This window comes from Elaeis guineensis, chromosome 3 (genome assembly GCF_000442705.2).
Source record: "Elaeis guineensis isolate ETL-2024a chromosome 3, EG11, whole genome shotgun sequence".
NCBI lineage: Eukaryota > Viridiplantae > Streptophyta > Magnoliopsida > Arecales > Arecaceae > Elaeis > Elaeis guineensis.
In genome coordinates this window covers 90,720,977-90,735,555 of record NC_025995.2, presented here as the reverse complement: position 1 = coordinate 90,735,555, position 14,579 = coordinate 90,720,977, and the positions used below count along the sequence as shown (strand labels likewise).

Sequence of the window (14,579 nt, the reverse complement as noted above, 5' to 3'; positions counted from 1 at the left end):
CAATAGAGGAAAGTTAATAAATCAAAACTGAAAGGACCCAACCAACTTGGTTTCATGGAACCTTTCGTCTCCTATGCAAATAAAGTAAACTGGGAGAAGAGGTAAAAAGCAAAAGAAAAACAGAAGGTGCATGAATCTGTCTTCACCATGTTCACGAAGAATAAGGTTTGTATCTTTCACACGAAATTCCCTTTCCTCTATGCGACTCCTCTGTTGTATCATACAATGATTGTTTTGAGACATACGATGATTGAGAGATTTGGAGTGCTTTGAAATATATGGAGAGCATGATTCAATGGACGACATCACGAAAGAAGGCCATCATTTTTTTTGCATGAAAAATACAATCCGAATCCGTCCAAAAAAAGGGTACAAAAGTTGGTCAAAACATCAATTATTGTAAACAATTTTTAAGATTTAATGGAGCTTTGTTTTCTTTTTTTTTTTTAAAAAAAACAACAGCCTAAATTGTACCAGATAAATGTATTAGTACCATCAGTCTGACAGAGAATATGTGCAGCTTTTGCACCCGTCATGGCTCAACAAGTTAGCGCAAGCAAATACTGGTTAGTACGATTTTTGCAGCGGCACGGTCCACCTCACCAAGACCTATCTTTTTCTACTCGCCAGATATGGTGACAGCGCGCGCCATTCGGTAGATCCACTTGGCAATCTCAGTAAAACTTGATCGCAGTTCAATCTGACGCTTTACCGAGTCTAATATAACAATCATTTCCTGTGTCCCTAGGTGATCTATTTATTCATGGCATGCAGCAAATGATTCAATTTGTGCCAAATTGCACCAATCCCCTCCCGTAGTAAGAATCGGCGGTTTGGATCTTTTCAAGTGTTCCAGGACCAGACTTGATGATCTGGTTTTGCAATCGTGATTGCCCATGAATTGAGCAACGGTCATGATAGAGAAAGACTCGCATATCACATGGCACAGCAGTTCCTGTAATATAGTTCATTACGTTATATTTACCTTATAACATATGAATGGCTGCGATTTCCCAATTAGTGTATGGATGATAAAAACCCTTCTAGTTTCTACCAAAATAAAAATAAAAAAAAAATCTAGAAGCTTATACCTTTCTCCCCTCTTGATAGAAATAATATACTCTAGTGATGACACGTAAGACACGCTTACCTACATTCTCACCCGCGGGACACACTAAAAAAATGGCATTACGTTGTTGCTACTCATCGACCCCATCATCAGGCTACTAACGGAACCAAGTATTTCTAATATATTCCACCTGGTTCTGGGTTTAACCCGAAACGGAACGGTTCACTCGCGCGTCAGCTTACGGTGGCGCAGCCAATCAGAATATTAAAAAAAAAAAAACATAGAGCAGGTAAAATGAATCATAACATGACTTTTTTTTTTTTCGAAATGCTTGGAAGGCATTTAGTAATGGAAACATGGAAGGAATTTATTAACGGAAAATGATAATAAGGTTCTGGAAAATGGAAGATTTCACTCCATTTTCTTTCTTGCTACATGCATTGATTCGATCGAAATCTTTCCAACGGGCGGGACGGAAAAAAAAAAGCCGAATAAAAAGAAAGATTGATAATTTAGCCGAATTATTCTAATTTTCCGGATAATTACCCTAACTATTTTAATAAACAGTGAGATTCTTTTCCTACATGGGCATTTGGATCGCTTGGAGTTTGAACTCTACCTCTTGGCGGTGCGGGCTTTGCCGACGTCTTCAACGAGGCAACGAGGAAAAGCAGCTCTCGGTGCGGATGAGCGAGCGGCGGCGGCGGCGGCCGCCATCGTCACCGTCGTCATCCTTTCCGCGGGGACTGACGGGGGTGGACCGAAGAGCCCTCGGTGAGTCGAGGCTCCGTCGGAGGAGGTGGCGCATGGCGGCGATTAGATCTTCCGCCGGGTTGGCTGGCGGCGACGCCGAACGGAAGTCCCGTGAGAAGCTCATGTGGCGGTGGAGCGCCTCCTCCGTGGAAATCCGCCGCCCGGCGCGGCAGATCTCTTCCTTGACGGCCTCGCCGCAGAGGCCGCAGACCCACCGCCCGCTGTACCGCTCCCGCACCCGCGCGATGTACGCCGGCGTGCACTCCTCCGTCAGGCCGCAGCACTCGCACTTTGCGAACTCCACCTCGATCTGCCCCCCGCCCTTCCCGTCCGCCGCTGCCGTCATCGCCGCCGTGTCGCCGCCGCTCCGCACCTTCGCCGACATATCCTCGGATGCCAAAAAAAACCTAACAAAGCCCCAAATCAGAACCAACCCCTATTTAATAGCCTATCTCTCCTTCCCGATTCTTCCGGGAAACGGACACCAACAACCGACGAGCGGCTATTCGGTGTCCAAATCGCTGACGATTCGAGTAAAGGAGGAGTCTTTATCGCGATTGGGCTACCGCTCCTTCTCCCCGACGATGAAGCTATCCTTCTTTTCTCCGATCAGCACCACCGTCGCCGCCGCACGATCCTTCTCGAGACCAACGTCTCCGGCGAGAGACATCTCAGGATCCAAACCCCCTCTCTCTATATATCGATCTCTCTCACAGACTCAGAATAGAAACCATCGGGGAGTCTCGGAATCTTCTCTTTCTTTCTTTGGGGTGTCTCAGAATCTGCTCCCTCTCCCTCTCCCTCCCTCCCTCGCTCTCTCCGTGTCTCGCCCAGGGGAAGGATGTCCGAGCGGTTTTTATTGGTCGGAGTGAGAGGAAGGACGGGAGGGGCGTTTATTTCCTCTTTGTAACGTAGGGAGGGTGGGGCCCGCACTAATGATTGGCCACCCGGGGTGGGGAGAGAGGCCGGGACGCTGCCAGCTGTCATCCAGCAGTGCGACCTTGCCCCTGTCCCATGTTTTCAGACTCGCCCAGTTGGGCTGGCCTGGTGCGGCAGAACAGTCGGCCATGGAAAGAAGCGAGTGGCCCGCCGACACGTCCGCATCTGCGGTGGCAGGGCTGATTTCAGTTTTTCTTGGGTATTTCATGTGGAACAAAATATCATGAGGAGCGCCCATCACGCATGTTCGTTCAATCAGAAAGTTCTCGTGAACTTCATTTTTCTGAAAAGCTGTGATTTTTATTTTTATTTTTTTTTTTGTTTGTTGTTTTGTGGTGAGATATATGGTTGTAATTGAAGAGGCAAGGTTTCTTGCCCCCAAAAAAAAAAACAGAAGAGGCAAGGTTAGTCCAATTATGAAGTGGACTCCAAAACATTTAAATTATATTGAGCATCAGATATCTATTCATCCAATGATTACATATATTGGAAACCTTAAAGCAAATATTACTTCATATGCAGTTAAGCATACCTTAAAGCAAATATTAGAGTTATCTTTTTCTAAAAATAATATCTTTTAATTCTTATATATTAGAAATAATTTCGTTTTAAAATTTTGATTGATTATTTTTTTTATAAAAAAGATACTTCGTTTTCTTTTCTTATCTGTAAAAAAAAGTTTAAAATTTTGATTGGCTACAATTTTTTGACGAAGAGTAGTTTCTTTTTCTTTTTTCTTTTTGGTTATTTCTGCACCATGGCATTATCGATTATTCTCCTCTTCATTGTTACAAACTACTTCTTCTTTTTTGTAATTATCTTCATTGTTCGTCACGAATATTGATGCGTTATACTTGAAGTACAACCTAAAATATAGGAAGTATAGGCTTTGTATCCCAAGGACAACGTTTCCACAAAATTATCTGCATAGCAAGGAAATAATTATCTTTAAGAAAGTATTTTAACTAGTACACCTAGCCCAAATTAATTTCTAATTTTGCATTTTTTATAAGCTTAATATATAAAGCTCCCTAGCATGTAAATAGGATGGCAAACTAGATGGCTTCTTATACGATTGATCACGGTGGCTCAGTGCTTTAGGAATCCTTCTCAATTTTATCCACTATTTTTAGGATATATAATAATCAAAGTGAGTGGTTATATTTACTCTAAGGCTTCATAAAGTTTGCCTTTTTAGATTCCGACAACTGTCAAGGGTAGTAGCATGAAACTTGTGTCTTGCTTCGTAGGGATTTAAATCAAGACAAATAGTATTCAAAAACCACTCTCTAAGTTTTAATTAGAGAGAATGCACAATAACTAATTGACATCATTTAGTTCTCTTATAATTTGCAGAAGAGTACTTGAATCATTTACAAGAATCCTAGACTTCAGACGAGTGTAGACTGGTCTTTGAACTAACATAAATCAGATTTAGTACATACCAGCTAGTCAATGTAACACTAACGACACCAATTTATGGTTGGAAAATAACCTAGCTTGTTATCTTTATATCATCATAAAATACACATCTTACATGCATAGTTATTATTGTGAGTTTGTGACCACAGTAACATAATTTCATAAAAATTAAACATCCACCTTTATAAATCATAGCCACTTTAATTGTCTTTGCATAAGCTTCAATGAGTTCAGAAGAATTAGAAAAAGAGCTTGGCAGCTGTTTTTTCTGAATTTTCAGAAGTTATCAGTGATCGAAGCTAACACGAAGACACCAAAATCAAGATTAGCGACAAGCTAATATGAATCTCCCAACGTTTCTTCATTTGCATGCAAAAAGCAAGCACGTCCCAAATTCTCTTCCATGTGGGGATGCCATCTTTTCCTGCCCTTAAAAACTAGTTGTGGGTATCTCTGACTTGACGACAGTACCCCACATGATACCTTGGCGGAAAGCAACAAACCTTGGCCTGTCCAAGTCCCTGTCAGAATGAAGCAGGGATTGGCAGCAAAAACACAAGCAAACGCGAAGCCTTGTCGAGTAGTAATTAATCCCTTGCCAGGAACCGATGCACGGATTAGTCCCCCGTGATCTTCCGATGGGAGGTGCATGTGCGCGTGCGCTGCGAGCCATAGACATGTTGTTTGGACGACAGACGGCGGAAGGACGGCCGAGCGTAACGTCGCCATCAAACCGTGTGAGGATAGAGGGTTGCTGCTGTATCTTTAGCGCGAAATATTGATGATTTTTTTTTAAAAAATTCTCAACCATTGAATTATGCTTTATACACCATTCGAAGCATATCATAAGTTTCCGCATCCATGATGCGCATGAAAAGAAAATGGTCATTATATTTTAAAATATATATAAAATATAATCTAATAATTATGAGCATAAAAAAAAATTAATTTTTTTTGCATGAAAGATACAACATGAATCCGAAGATAGATGCCATGAATCAAAAGTATTATGAATTAGAAAGATAGCAACTTATCAAATTATTTGCAGTTATCAGTGGTGGCTAAATCTTCCAATAGGAGTATCTAAGGAAGGATCATCTTCAAAATAAAAAATCATAATTTAAATAATAAAAACTATAAAATTAAAATTTTATCTTTCAAATTTAGTTTTTTATATTTATTTATTTATTTATTTATTTATATTATTATTATTATTATTAGTCGAAGTTGATGTATAAATACAGCTAAAAGCATTCAACAACATTAGAGCATGGAACAGATGTGAAATCACATTTGAACAGGTCCAAATGAGAGTATTAACATGCTCAATGATAGAGGATGCTATCCGATCAGCCGTACTATTTTCTTTCTTAAATATGTATTTAACTAGATAATAAGAATAATTTGCAATAAGCCTTTGAGTATGAGCCAGCAAGGGATGGGGGTCATCAGGGAGCTTGGACTCTAAGGGCAACCAAGAGATCACAGTCCTAGAATCTCCTTCGAAACTCTTTTTAAAGGAATTGCGAATACTGGATATTACATGATCAAAAGCATGTTTGTCTGCCATATCCTATTACAGAAGCTAGCAAGTAACAATCGTGATAATATATAACAAAAAATACTGTATCCCTATCTAGCCAAATGGTTGATTGAACAAGCAATTACAAAGGGAATATCAAAGCCATCGAAAAAGTTCCCTTGAATTTCTTCACCATCTTTTTAGTATAATATGGGTTACAGTAAAAAAAAAAAAAAGAGAAAATTACAGCGACACCCCTTAAGCTTTTATTTATTTACACTTAAATTTCAAAAGAAAAAGTTTTAAACGAATCCCAAAATTTTAAAAATGTTGCAAAGAAGATTAGTCATCTATCTCCATTTTAATAGTATTAATGATCAAAATGTCCTCAGTACTTTTTAACTATCGGTTGAATTGCTTTTTTGGGGAAAAAAACTATCGGAGCCTTTTCTAATTCCATATTTTTTTCCTATCCTAATTGATGATGGTCATCTGATGACAACTTCGAAATCGTCGAGATATTTGAAGAAGCTAGAATCTTCACTAATCATCAGTTCATTGGTATGATTTTCTTAATGGATTTGTTGGAAGGAAAAAGTCAAGAGGTAGATTTTGAAATTTCTTACATTTGTATTTGAAAGGGATTTCATTGCTATTTAAACTTGTTTATACTTAATGACTATCGATTTCTTGTGTTTTCATACTTTTAATTTCTTTGTATTTGATAATGTGGTGGATTTCTTGGATTTTATAGTCGATTTTGATTTGAGGACTGTATGAAATTAATTTTTTTAAAATTTTTTAGAATTCTACTCCATCGAAGTTGGAAACCTTTTTGGAGGGGCAACATCTATATGCATTGAAAGTTGCAGTTTTAGTGTAAGGGGACAATAGATCCAAAGAATTTAGAAGTGGTGAAGGCAGGGGACCACTGTACTATTTCAAATCCTAAAACTTTGGTATGATAAGAAGGTAGCAACCTAAGTCCCTATGGATTGTTGGAGTAGTTAAATTGTGGTGGTCCACTGTAGAACCCATGTAGATTATTCATCTTGTGTTTAATATAGTTCACATGTATTTAATATATTTTTATTTTCAATATTTTATGTACTATAATTTTTATTTATTAGTTTTATATTAATCTTATATTATCTTTTAACCTAAATGATAACTATGAGCAAAAATTCAAAATTTATTATTTATATTTTTTGTCGCTATGAATATTGCATAACTCATATTATTTGAGGCAATCATTAAGCGGTGAAACTATTATTATTATCTAAGTATTATTGTAGTTATAGTAAAAAAAATTCAAGATATTATGACTTTAAATATTGAATAATATATTACATGTTGAACACAAAAATATGGTATTTATTTGCCATACTTAACCAATTTTGATTCCTACGGGGGCAATCTTGTCTAGTTTATACTTTAACCTCTTTATTCTATTTTTTTCAACCAAAATCGATCTTAGATATGAAAGGTTGAACTAATTTAAAATAATCATTTAATATGTGAAATAATTTAATTATAGGAAAAATATTCTATTAGTATTACTCTATAACCAAATATAGAATTAAAGAATAAGTTAACTTAAAAGACTCAAAATATACTAGATTTTTATAGAATAAATGATTTTGGCATTATTGGATATATTTTTATTTTTATATTTTTTAGATATTAGTTTTTCTATCCTATCCTGGCTTCATTCTTAGAGAGCTAACTCCAAAGAATTGGACCCCACTATCTTGTCACGTAGATGATAGTATTTGAGCAAATGTTGATAATAGAATTATTGGACTATAATATTTAAAAAGGAAAGAGTAGAAAAAATACAGAAATAGACACACTCATACTGCTAAACTAACATGTGCATGAGAATTCAGTTAATAAAAAAATAATTCAAACATCTAAAAAAATATATCTTGATATATTTAGACTTGAGAGGTTTTAAAGGAGTAGAGATATTTTTGAATCAATAGGTAAAGATGAAACATATTATATCTTAATGAAAACCAATTAGTTACTATACTGTTGTATTGTAACAGTGTTCTATTTTGAGATAAGTTGACAATAGTATAGCATGTTGACTAAGTTAAATAGCACTATTATAATACAACAATGTTACATTAGTAATAAATTTACATATGTAAGTAGAATATATGATCTATTTACACTAGAGTTTTACTATAGGAGATATCTTCGTTTCTCCTCCAGCATGCAGTTGTTCCTCCAACATGCAGTATGTTGGTGGCTCTGTCAGTTACTTTGATAATTATAACCCAGACTTAATGAGTTATATAGAGTTGAAAAATCCCACAAAGAAGTTTAGTCATCTTCAAAACAAAAAATCATAATTTTAAAAATAAAAACTATAAAATCAAAATTTTATTCTTCAAATTTAGTTTTTTATATTTATTGATTATTATTATTATTATTATTGGTCGAAGTTGATGTATAAATATAGCCAAAAGCATCCAACAATATTAGAGCATGGAACAAATGCGAAATCATATTTGAACAGGTCTAGATGAGAGTACTAACATGTTCAATAATAGAGGATGCTATCCGATCAGCTACATTATTTTTCTTTCTAAATATATATTTGATTAGATAATAAAAATAATTTGCAATAAGCCTTTGAGTATGAACTAGTAAGGGATGGTGGTCATGAAGGAGCTCGGATCCTAAGGGCAACCAAGGGATCACAGTCTTGGAATCTCCTTCAAAACTCTTGTTAAAGAAATTGTGAATATTGGACATTGCAAGATCAAAAGTATGTTTGCCTGTCGTATCCTATTATAGAAGCTAGTAACAATCATGATAACATATAACAAAAAATACATTATCCCTGCCTAGCCAAATGGTTGATTGAACAAGCAATTACAAAAGGAATATCAAAGTCATTGAAAAAGTTCCTTTTAATTTCTTCACTATCTTTTTAGTATAACATGGGTTGCAGTAAAAAAGTAAAAAAAAAAAGAAGAAAACTACAGCAACACCCCTTATGAGCTTTTATTTATTTACACTTAGATCCTAAAAGAAAAAGTTTCAAATGGATCTCAAAATTTTAAAAATATTACAAAGAGGTCCAATCGTCTCTCTCCAATTTAACAGTATTAATGATCAAAATGCCCTTTATCATCTATCTCCAATTTAGACTCAAGAGGTTTTAAAGGAGTAGAGATACTTTTGAATCAATAGATAAAGATGAGACATATTATATTAGAAAAAAAATGATTATTTATTATATTATTTATCTTAATAAAAATTAGTTAGTTACTATATTGTTGTATTGTAACAATATTTCTATTTTGAGATAAGTTGACAATAGTGTTGTATGTGGACTAAGTTAGATAACACTATTATAATACAACAATATTATATTAGTAATAAGTTTACATATGTATGTAGAATAGATGATCTATTTACACTAGAGATCTACTATAAGGGATATCTTCATTTCTCCTTTAGCATGCGATATGTTGGTGGCTCTGTCAGCTACTTTGATAATTATAACCTAAACTTAATGAGTTATAGAGAGTTGAAAAATTCCACAAAGAAGCTTAGTTACCTAAAGATAAAATAACTGTATTATGCAATCCTCTGACAGTCTTTGAAAGAGAGATTAAGGCCTTTGTATACCGATCAAGACACGCTCCAAATATTGGCTGTCTGTAAGGGGAGAGCAATATAGAAATTTATATAGAACATAAAATTGATGGGATTGATTTGGATATAGTACAGCCACACCCTATCTTCCATCCATCCAAGATATTAATGAAGTAATTATTGGGGAGCAATAAGAGTAGGGATAGTGATAGAAGTAGAGGTAGCAACAGAGGCAAAATTAGGGGTAGGGGTAGGGGCAAGGGCAGGGCAAGAGTAGGGGCATCAACAAGAATACGATAGAAGGCCTGATAAAAAGTCTATGGATGAAGAAGGGTGTGACACAGTCCATTTTGATGATGATCGTTGTCAACCTTTGAGTGCTTGTTGGATTTGGATGAAAAAGATGATGAGTTATTTGAGGAGTATGTTAATGATTCAGTTGTTGAAAAATAAATATTTAGAGATAGAAGAAAAGTTGTAGAAGAAGAGGAGATAGTTGAAAAGGAGCCTGAGCTTGCTGACAGTAATGAGCTCAAAAGTATTGATAGCCCATTAGATGGGGAAGATGACAGTTCCAGCTTCTTAGAGTTCAATGAGATCATAGATTCTCGAAGTCTATAGATCTAAAGTTAGGAATCTTCAGTCAATATGTTTAGAAAGGCTTTGAGATAATATGCTATACAATAAGGATTTGATTATGAGTACAAGCACAATCAAAAAGCTAGAGTAATGGTAGTTTATAAGAAAAATTATAGTTGGAGGATGCATACATTCCCCTACAGAGGGTATAAACTTATTAGATTAGAAGCTTTCAATCTGTACATAAATATGGGAGATATTTTGATAATCACTTTATAAACTCTAGATGATTGTCCGAAGCCTATATTGAAAATATTATGAATGATACTAAATGGAGTGTTAAAAGATTTATTTCAAGAATCAAGAGGGATGTTAAGGTATAGATGTTCATGGCTCAAGCATATAGAGCAAAGAAGAAGACACTTTTAGCCGTTCATGGGTTGCATAGAGAGCAATATGAGAAACTGTGGGAGTACTATAATGTCATTAAGAGGACTAATCCCAGTAGTACTATGCTCATCAATTCATTGCTCGAGGAAGGGCAGTAGTCCAAGTTTCAAAGGTTGTATGTTTGTCTTCATATTTGCAAGAGGGGCTTTTTTGATGCATGTAGACCTATATTGGCTTAGATGGGTGTTACTTGAAAGGAGCTATAGGAGGACAACTATTATCAACTATTGAAAAAGATGGAAATGATGATATTTTTTTCTATTACATGGATTATTGTTGAAGCTGAGAATAAAGAGAGCTGGATGTAGTTTCTGACTAACCTCTTAGCAGATATAGGAATAGATGAAGGAGGTTGGACATTCATCTTGGATAGACAAAATTAATATACTGATCCTTGACTATCCTTGTTAGGCTTTCTAATATTTCTATAAGTGTACATATTGTTTTCTTATCTTAAAGGTTAGTGGAGACATTCAATTGTACATTGCCAAATGCTGATCAAGGTTATACCTGAGATATTTGCATACAATTTTAGAAAATTATTCAAAGGAAAGAACTTCAAGAATGCCCTATATGCAACAACTTGGACTTCTACCCAATGTGAATTCAAGCTAAGGATGAAGATCTTAGCTAACTTAGATGAGAAAGCAGCAAATTGACTGCTTAGACAAGAGTTATCTTTATGGTACAGGCATAATTCAGTCCCAAACCAAGATGTGATATAATACTGAAAAATATATATGAATTATTTAATAATTACATCATGAAAGATCGAGACAAGTCAATTATCACTTATCTAGAGACCATTAGAAGGCTTCTGATGTAGAGGTTCCAGGCAAAGAGGCATGCTGTATTGAAGTATAGTGGCCCTATATATCTTAAGATTTAAAACAAAATAGAGTTAGCAAAGCTGCAAGCTATATAGAGTACCATATCACATGGGTGGAAGCAACAGCTTTGAGGTCACTATAAGAAATTAAGGTATTAGCGACAGTATTTTTACTGTCGCCAATATGACTATTAGTGATGGTATTACCGTCGATAAAGATTCTATCGCTAATAATTATTTTATCGATGGCTATTAGAGACGGTATTTTCATTGTCGCTAATATTAGTTTTACCGATGGCGTATACAGTATTAGCGATGGCTTCACCATGGCTAATAATCATTAGCATGGCACTAGTAGAGATAGCATTCATTGTTGTAAAAAAAAAATATTTATTAAAATTATTAGAGATGATGAAAAGAGTATTAGCGATGGTAATTGCCGTCTCTAACAATCATTAGTGATGGTACTATTAGCGACTACATTCATCATCATAAAAAATAAAAAAAAAATTATTTATTAAAATTATTAGCGACAGTGAAAAGAGTATCAGCGACGACAACTGTCATCTTTAATAATTATTAGCTACGGTACTATTAGAGATGGCTTGGTGTGATTTCCTTTCCAACTCCATATAGAGTTCTTTGATCGAGTTTAGCCTTCTATTCAGAGATATTTATACTACCGAACTATCCATCGATCACATCTTTGTGGAGAAAATTCAGTGCAGGGGTAAAATGATAATTTTAAAATTTTTTTAAAATTATGATTTTACAGCAGAAAAATATTAATTAATCTAATTAATTAACATGAATTTATCCTACACTAGGATCTAAATATGATATATAGCATGCATGCATTTAAATTTAAAATTCAAATTCGAACAGTAAATACTTTATTGTAATGTGTTTAGAACACAATACTTTTGTGCGGGTAGTAGATCGCCGTAATCTGATCACCGTCGAGAGAGTCTGATCGTCGCGACGCAGCCACACAGTGTGTCTGACCTCTGTGGATCGTCCATATGAAACTCCCAGTCTGATCGACTCCTCACGAGTGCCAGCTCGTTGTAGAACCCTTTTGACGGTCGATGCTAATCGAACTCCTTCGATCGATGTCTGTCAATTTTTTGGACACTCCGGATCGTCAACAGATGTGCTTGAGAGAATGTTGAAGATCTTTCTGAGATTTTGTGGGCTCACAATACTCGTAGCTCACTTTCTCACTTTCCGAACCCCAGGCTAAACTTTAGGGAACTCATCGAAAACCTTGCATCCACTTTTCTTTCTTTTTCTCTTGGAAGGATATGGACTTCCTTCTCACGCACAAGACTTCTCATGCCCCAGAATTTTTTTTCAAAAATCATCTTCTTGCACGCCCCACTCTTCACCTCCTTTTATAACAACATCAAACGTCTTATCCAAAGGAAAGGATAAAGATGAGTAATTGCACATTTGAATTCAAATCAAATTTTGAATTCAAATGGACACCAACTCATCCCTTATCCACTAAAGGCGTGAGGCATGGCTTAAATTGTGCATGGAGTGATTTCATGAGAAACCTTTTCTCATGTAATAAATGGGGTGTAAAAAAAGAGATAAGGTGCAAAGATTGATTGCCCATTCAAATTCAAACTTTATTTTGAATTTGAATAGCCAACCAATCATCCTTATCCATTCAAATGGCACATTAAAGTGGGGCGTGGAGAGGGCTTGGCGTGAGAAAATAATTCATGAGAAGTTCTTTCTCATGAATTCAAATGGGTGCAATGGAAGTGAGGTGGCGCATGGAGATTGGGTCAAGGTGGTTTAATTATTTAAACCAACCTAATTGAACCAAATAAGTTAGGTCCAATTAGACTAATTTAAATCTAACTAAATTAGACTTAATTAGGCTCAATAAAGTCTTAATCAAATCAGAAATTGATTAAGCCCAACCCCTGATCAAATCAGAGACCAAACCATCTCGACGATTAGGTCAACTCTAACCTAATCGGGTCAAACCCAACTGAATCCAATTCAATTGGACTTGATCAAAAAATAATTACTCAATCAAATTGAGTTAATTAGCGATCAAATCACTAATTAAAACCTCTCATAAATATTTTGTGCAAATCCGATGGGCAATCGGATATCAGAATTCATCGATATGTAACCCTGATCGAAAAGTCCCAACCAGTGGGACTCTTGATCTCGGTACCCATAATGTGTGGAACTCGTGATCAGAGAATCCTGATTCTCGATCACTGAGTCTCAAACATGTAGAATTCTACACCTGCCATCAGATCAGATAGGAACCTCTAATGTGTGTGACCCCGCAGGTTCGAACCTAAGCCGGTAGCACAGGAACCAATTCTTGTACTAATCGAAGTGACCATCTAGCAATGGTACCCGACGTCCGGATAGGTCGAAGAGTCGCAATCGCAACACTCAGAACCTACATAAATATTGTTACTGTATAATTCATCTTTTTGACCCTTGTGTTTAGGACGACTCAGGGTTAAACTGTCAACCCTGATCAGATCATCCGAATCGTGCTCAACTCAAACAGTCCTGTGACTCCTCACAAAGACTACCCTGGCTAAGGTTTTGCTAAATTAAAATACGACTGTACACAGCTCCTAAACTGGAGTAGTCAATCCCATCTTGACACACGCATCGACAAGTCAAGTACTTGACTACACCTAGCAGCCTTCCATCACTGAATTAAAAATTCAGGTAGTCCAGTGCATAAGTGCAGTGAGTTGCTTGCAAGTCACCGTGGCGGTCTCAGGTCGGAGGGATATTTATACCCATATTCTATCAGAGCAAATCTTGACAGCAGAAATAGCTCCGGAGTTGGTCACGTTCAGTGCAGATGTACCCTTACATCTCACCTGTATGCCATACTAGTGTCTCCACACTCATTGGTTAAGAGAACAACCAACCTATATGGCACACAACGACCTATAATTGATAAACGTTGTCGTCGTTGGTAACAACGTATCATTTGGTCGCGAACAGATTTAAGGACTAAATGACAAATCCTCCTTTGTCGAGTCTAAATAGTCCTAAGGACTTCACCACAACATAGGAGTTCATTAGAAGATGAAATATTTTGTGATGAAAAATATCAAAATAATTTTTATTAATTCATAATTCATGTACATATACAAAAATGAGCACAACCATCAACAGGCTGACGATTGACTTTAGGATACTATTCCTAACAATCTTCCACTTGGCCTAAAGCCAATCGGTGCAGTATCTAATACCCATCTTCAACTTGTAGTTATCGAACTCCTTCACCGCAATGACTTTAGTGAATGGGTCAGCCAGGTTCTCCTTCTCATCGATTTTCTGAAGATCGACGTCACCTCGATCCACAATTTCTCGGATGAGATGGTAGCGGCGCAGAATATGCT

The 14,579-nt window shown here is 36.2% G+C and overlaps 1 protein-coding gene across 1 annotated transcript; it reads right to left on the bottom strand.

Moving 5' to 3' along the window:
• Positions 1-1,410: 1,410 nt before the first annotated feature.
• LOC105042053 (uncharacterized) lies at positions 1,411-2,674 on the bottom strand. The gene has a single exon (XM_010919159.4). It carries the CDS (start codon positions 2,205-2,207, stop codon positions 1,719-1,721), a length of 489 nt encoding a protein of 162 aa, XP_010917461.1. The 5' UTR covers positions 2,208-2,674; the 3' UTR covers positions 1,411-1,718.
• Positions 2,675-14,579: the final 11,905 nt, after the last annotated feature.

What these genes read in the sequence shown, in the direction of transcription:
- LOC105042053 (XM_010919159.4), bottom strand. Translation starts at nt 2,207, where the DNA reads ATGTCGGCGAAGGTGCGGAGCGGCGGCGACACGGCGGCGATGACGGCA.